Genomic DNA, 7,097 nt, shown 5'->3' on the forward strand with positions numbered 1-7,097 from the left:
CGTTTAGATGGTATTTTCTTTTCATCTCGTATAATTCACATTAAAGCAGTGTTTCATCGCAGCTCTGCTGTGTTTACTGCGATAACCAAGGTAACGCTGTATCAGCGCCTCCTGCTGTCAGAGAGTGAATCTTCATCTCACTCAGAGCTTCTGCTCTTTGTTTCGTTCAGGCATGTAGTACAATTTCACAAAGCTAGTCAGAACATTCTGTTTTTGCTTCAAATTGGGTTATTATTAAATCAAATTATGTATATGAAATTATATAAATAAATGATATGAAATTATATAAATGATATGTATATGAATTATATAACTAAAATGAAATAACTGTAATTACAGATTTAGGTTAAATAAAGATGTCAGTCTTTATTTTTCTTCTTTTTAGGGCAGCAGTAGCTCTAGCAGCAAATCAACCATCCACATCAAAAGCTGCAGGACAGCCCACATTTCAGAAACAAATCAAAGAAAAAATAAACAAATAGTACTGTTCCAAATATTCTGTATGTTCCTCAAAATATATTGTGTTCAGGTTTTTTTTTGTTTTTTTTTTACCCAGACATTTAAAATTAACACATTTTAGAGCTGTAACAAAAATACCGTGATATTTGTGCTTAAGGTTATCATACCGTCAAAATCTCATACCGGCCCATGCCTAATAGCAACATGCTTCTGTCCGCCTTTACTGTAAAATTAATTGTGAGCTTTAGTAGATTTTTTTGGGCAATTCACATACAAATTTATTTGTACGGCACAGATAACAACCTGCTAACAAAGTAGTTGCCCATGAAGAGTGTTTCAAATAAGTCCCTTATGAGGTTTTATTTCGGTTAAAATACTGCCTTAGAAGTGAGAAAGCTAACTACTATATTATTGGATAAGTATTATAATACTTTCGACCAATGTTTCTGACTGTAATATTGAGAGTGGTCAGTTTCATGTGTTTCCCACCTGCACTTCTATGTCTCTCTCCACCCGCGAGATGTTGACGGTGTGGGGCTGCCCATTGGCCAAGTTCCTCTGGTCAATGTCAATACTGAAGGGTTCTCTGAGACCACCCAAGTTGTACCGCAGCTGCAGGGAACCTGAGTAAAACAGGGTGAGACATAAAGATCACATTTACCCAGAACTCAACCGCACTGCAGTCTTTCTGGATGCAGAATGCCTCAGCGAGTGAGAATTGTGCATCAGTTCTGCACCCTGACATCACTCACCTCTACTGCACACTCCTGTACAATGGCCCTACAAGCTGCAGGGAAGAATATTACCTCATTTGGGTTACAGCTAAGGCCAGCAAGATAAATTTGCTCAGAGACTACAGAGTAAAATTCGATGTGGGCTTAGGCAGCTTAATTCAAAGAATAAGTATCACCAGTCTTGTGTGCCCACTTTGGGTTTTATGGAGTTTATGGTTTAACGAAAATGCCACTCTACAAATTAAACAACAGTACATCTGAGTCACTGTGTTTAATGTGAAAACCTGTCCCTGAAGGGAATAAGGGTCATTTTCTTTAAACACCAGAAGAGTTTTACTATTAAACTAAAAAAAAAAAAAAAGGATCACAGTGTTGTGCTTATGCCAAACAAACAGGAATGTAATTGCCTGCGCTCCGCCATTTGTCATATAATTAGCTTTTACTGTTGCACTTCCACTTTAAAAAGCAATTCAGCCTGCTGCAATAAATTTTCCTTTATTATTACAGTGCAGTTTCAAAACTGCTGCAGAACAATCACACAGACACACACAGATGTGTGTATTGCATCAGCATCCGGACTTAATAATGAACGAAGACTAACCAGGTGCGATGCGATAGGTTCGCAATTTGTCTGTTCATATCTGAAAGCAACAATGCTGTGCAAGGCGGCACAATAAAAGCTAATCAGAACATATTTGATGTTCAGTGTTGGGCAGTAATTAAGTAAGTAAAGTACTTAGTAATGCGTTACTGTAATTTGATTACTTTTTGTAGTAACGGAGTAATTTAACGCGTTATAATTTTCAAAATAGTAATTAGAGTAGTAGTTACAAGCCGAAGTCTTTATACGTTACTGCCACGTTACATTGCTGACAGAATGCAGTGTTTTATAATCTAGAGTTTGTAAAAAGGATGTAGTTCACGCACTGTCGAGTCAAGTGCCAGTGGTTTAGAGACCTGCTCCAGCGAGACCTGACGCAACAGAGGACCCGACGCAACAGAGCGCGACGCGGGACAAGATGGGCGAGTGCTGGTGCGGGCGGGTATGCGGGAGAATAAAATGATTCACGGGACTCCCGCAAAATAGAAATATCTAAACATAAAATATCTAAAACAAATAAATTGTTATTCATCTATTGCACAAAAGCAACATGAACTAATATAAAATATAAACGATAAACAGGTGCAAGCGTATGCAGAATTTCTATTTAGGCTATAACGTGTTCGCTGCGTTGGGCAATTCAGTGCTGAAATGTGCGTGCTCATGAATCCTCTCATTATAACACACGAATTGTAGACATTATGAAAGATTCATTATGCATATATTTATTGTGTTATAACAGAGATTTGTGAGATTGCGATGAACTGAGATGTCTTTTAGAGATTATAAATGCAGCGCTCTTTGCTGGCATTCTGTCATGCCAAACCATGCACGCAGCAGCCGCTTGCTTTAGTTAAAAATAACAGTGCTCTGTGAATGTTGATGCTTTAATAACAAATATTTATCAGGAGCATGTATGCTGGGATTTCATAAATTTAATGGAGAAAAAAGTAACGTAACTAGTAATGTAACTAATTACTTTTGAAATAAAGTAATCAGAACAGTAACGTGATTACTTTTAAAAGGAGTAATCAGTAATCAGTCATTTGATTACATTTTCAGAGTAGCTTGCCCAACACTGTTGATGTTAAATACACAGTTTGGACAAATGAGATTTTAACCGTTCATCTCACACCATGGTCCCCCAACAGACATTTTACTGACTTTACAAGTACATTCCATTATTCTGCTAACTCTAACCATAGATCTACTGTATATACACAGAAGCCTCATTAGCGGTTGTTTCTATAGACCAATTTCGGTGTTTGCAAACAGTGATGATGTTTTTTGTGGGCGGAGTCTATCTGGTGGCAGAAAATGACAGTTTTAAAGTAGCAGTCTATGGAAGCCATAGAATAAAAGAATAAAAAAATAATAATTTTGAGTTTATATTTCAAAATTCTGACTTTTTTTCTCGCAATTTCGAGATTATATCTCACAATTCTGATAAGAAAAATCAACTCGTCATTCTCTCTTTTCCCCTCGGCTCAGAATCATTAGTTTATAATCCCACACTTCTGGCTTTTTTCCCTCAGAATTGACAAACTTGCAATTGTTGAATTAAATTGACTTATAAAATCAAAACTAGGAGACATACACTTGCATTTGAGAGAAAAAAAGTCAGAATTGTGAAATAAAATAGGTACATGTTATAGGTTTAAATAGTAAGCTATTTCATGCTGTAACTGTAGGGCTAATACAATATGTTCCCTATGAACTGCATATGTGAATATTATGTAGACCTTCTGTTTAAATCAAATTTATGCTTTATACGTAGTGTAATCATAGCAGGTTTCATCTATAGTCTGTCCGTTTAAACTTCTGTGTTTAGCTTCAAATGGCGACAGTATTTTATAAAAATACTTTGATGACAGTATTCTATAAAAATGATTTGCATTACGATTCTAACATCCAAAGGCACAACGATACATTTTTTGTCTTATTCCATGCAGTTTACACGTTTCACTCCACCAGTGTTTTTCTGCCACCACAATGCGCGCAGAGCTGCAAGTGATGTAACTGTGACGTCTACTCCAAATTGGTCTATGGGCCTCTATACATAAATCATCCGCCATATTTGAAACTTGATTTGACACTTGAGAGAAAGTTGACTATACGTCTGCAACCGTATACGCATGTATGAATATCTATTTTTGCAATAGAATTCAGGAGGTGATTTTGCTAACATTGAAAAGTCACCACAGTTTAAAAATCTGTAATATTGACTTTAGTTTAAATCTTTCCAGTTTTTACAAACAGAGGCCGCACAATGTTGTGGCATCTTGGAAAACTCACTCATTTTTAATGTGAGTGATGAAACGCTGACCGTTCAAAGATGGAGGAAGTGTTAACCTGTTTGGAGTGGTCGAATGTGGAATCTACATATTCTTTGGGGAACCCAAAATGTTTTTTCTTTGGAACTGCAATAAAAACCCTCTTTTTTGACTGAACAATATGTTACCATTTTGACGGAGCACCACGGCCATGTAATCCTGGGTTTTCGAGCTGACATAGACCAGAAGGCTGGGTGAAGTGGAGGTGCTGAAGCTGAAGGTCAGATCTTCACGTGTCAGGTTGGTCTCGACAGGAAGGTTGTGGATTACGCTCTTCTCATCCAGGCTGGAAGCTGCAGCGACCACTTCAGGTACCAGATTATACTTGACCAGTGTTCCTGCCTCAAAGTAACCACCAACATCTGGAAAAGAATGAGGTGTTTCTTTAAACAATACTGACTATTAGGTAACAGTCTTGATGGTCCTAGAACAACAATTTTAACAATCGATCAGATTTGGGGGTTAGGTATAGTTAGGAATATGCCAGAGCAAAAACAATCATATATTGTACTGATACTTTTATGTACACTACTGTAAAAAAAAAATTGGGGGTTGGTAAATTTTTAAATGTTTTTTTTTTAAGTTTCTTAAACTCACAAAGGCTGCATTTGTTTGATCAGAAATATAGTAAAAACAGCACAGTATTACTGTAAAATATTATTACAATTTAAAATAACAATTTTTCTATTTTAATATATTTTAATAAATAAGTGTAATTTATTCCTGTGACGGCAAATCTGAATTTTTTTATAGCAGCCATAATGTCAGTCTTCTGTCACATGATCCTTCAGAAATCCTTTTAACACGCTGATTTGGTTTTCAAATAATTTTTGAACAATGTTGAAAATGGTTTGTGCTGCTTAATATTTTTGTGTAAACCATGATAAATAAATAAAAAATCATGAAAGTTTTTTTTTTTTTAAATTGAAGTCTTTTGTGACTTTATAAATGTCTTAATTGTCACTTTTGATCATTTTAATGCATTCTCAATAAAAAAATGAAAATGAATATTCCTTACTGAAAACAAAAAATATTTAAATATATTATTATGTCTTACTGTCCCCAAACCTTTGAATTGTAGTGTATGTGTTGAATTAATAAAGAAGGTAATTTAAAACTAAGTGTAAACTCTGAAACCAGTGTTTCTTAGCCTGAAAAAGTGATGAAAACTGCACAAATGAGATGAATCGTGACATGTATCGCAATATGAATTGTATTGTGAGGTAGCTGGTGATACCTAGTCCTAGTTAAAACTATGACTCTTTGATAGGAATGCTGTTTGAGGACCAATAAGAGATGATGAACCAGGAACACATCATACTTCGGGCAAAATCATGGCCACCATTCAATAAATGTGCACTGGGAATGTGTAAGTGATGTCTGACTTGGCCATCTGAAATAGAAGGGCAAGGAAACTGACATTACTGACATGTTTTGTATTCATGAGGGGCTTCTTCAACAGCTATAAACCAAGAGGACATTTTCCTATTACCTTTTTACTTGAGGGGGAGAACAAAAGTCCTTACATGGATTGTTTAACCCAACTGCTAGGACGTGTACAAGTGTGCATGGATTTGTCTTACACAGAAGCAGTATAAACAACGCAGGATTTGTTGCATGGGTTAGAACAGGAAGAACCTTGGGAAATCAACACGAGTAATGAAGTAAATACACACAAGGGTAAAAAGAGAGTGAACGAACATGACAATGTGCACCCGCACCGAATATCTCATGTACACAGAGGATGAAGCAGGTTTATCTGTTATTCATGGCATTCTCTCATTCAGCCGTTTTACCCCCGGGAACAGAGCGCTAAGTACAAATGAGCTTTGTACAAATGCTGTATTGGGAGCAGGAAGGAAATCAGTGCAGGGACTATAGATTGGTTTAATTATTTGCTGCGAGGCCCTTGAGCAATCTTTACTTTTCTACCAGGCTGCAACACACAGTTCAGAGGCAACTGAGAAAGAACCACCATGTTTTAGTAGCACTGCGGGACAAAAGCCTCGACACAGCGGGAGCATGTAAGGCAGGGTAAGGATGGTACAGATATAAGGAATTACAGTTCTTGAGTACAAAAAATCCCATCTGTGACGTGTTCTGAGTACCAACAACTATACAGGCCCTGGATTGGATCATTTATCTACTGAACTACTACTACTTTGAAGTCCCAATGAAAGTCCCGCAAAGTCACACCCTCCAAACCTGCATGAGTTTCTTTCTTCTGTTGAACACAAAGAAAGATATTTTGAAGAATGCTGGTAACCAAACAGTTAACCACTGACTAGCCATTGACTTCCAATGTAGGGAAGAAAAAATACTATGGAAGTCAATGGCTGCCGTCAACTGCTTGGTTACCAACATTCTCCAAAAATATCTTCTTTTGTGTTCAACAGAAGAAAGAAACGTACTCGGTTACTAACGTAACCTCGGTTCCCTGAGATACGGGAACGAGTACTGCGACTGCTTAAGACGCATATGGGAAAAAGCCTTTTTTCTCCTGAACTGAAGCCTTTTTTCATTCTGGCGATGAAGCCCGCCAAAGCCCGCCAGAATGGGCGGGGCATCTTGTTATATAAGCGGGCGCTCGCCACAGGATTCTCAGGTTTACTTTGACTGAAGCGACGACTGAGTCGTGCAGCTACATAGCACGGCAAGCAACGCAGTACTCGTTCCCGTATCTCAGGGAACCGAGGTTACGTTAGTAACCGAGTACGTTCCCTTTCGATACTTCACTCGTACTGCGTCTGCTTAAGACGCATATGGGAACATAGGCCAATCACGCCGTGCTGATGTAGTGGACCGACTTAAGGTATAACTTCCATAAGCAACCAATGCCTATAGAGAAGTCAACAATAACCCAAGGCTAAGACGGGCTGAGCTTTCTAGGTCACACCCGGCCTGGTTAATCGTTCCAGAGTATACCCGTAACTCCGACACCCAGGGGTCGAGAGCTAACAGGTGAACAAT

General features: G+C 37.8%; 1 protein-coding gene across 1 annotated transcript in view; it reads right to left on the reverse strand.

The window, feature by feature from the left end:
• Positions 1–7,097, reverse strand: part of LOC107695381 (contactin-associated protein-like 2) — a 409,258-nt gene that overhangs the window by 37,578 nt on the left and 364,583 nt on the right. The window contains exons 21-22 of the mRNA XM_016495265.1: positions 4,256–4,489; positions 949–1,082 (exon numbers count right to left, since the gene is read on the reverse strand). Coding sequence (XP_016350751.1) covers positions 949–1,082; positions 4,256–4,489 — 368 coding nt within the window. The remainder of the gene's footprint in view (positions 1–948; positions 1,083–4,255; positions 4,490–7,097) is intronic.

Source organism: Sinocyclocheilus anshuiensis, unplaced genomic scaffold (genome assembly GCF_001515605.1).
Source record: "Sinocyclocheilus anshuiensis isolate Anshui unplaced genomic scaffold, SAMN03320099.WGS_v1.1 scaffold110, whole genome shotgun sequence".
Taxonomy (NCBI): Eukaryota; Metazoa; Chordata; class Actinopteri; order Cypriniformes; family Cyprinidae; genus Sinocyclocheilus; species Sinocyclocheilus anshuiensis.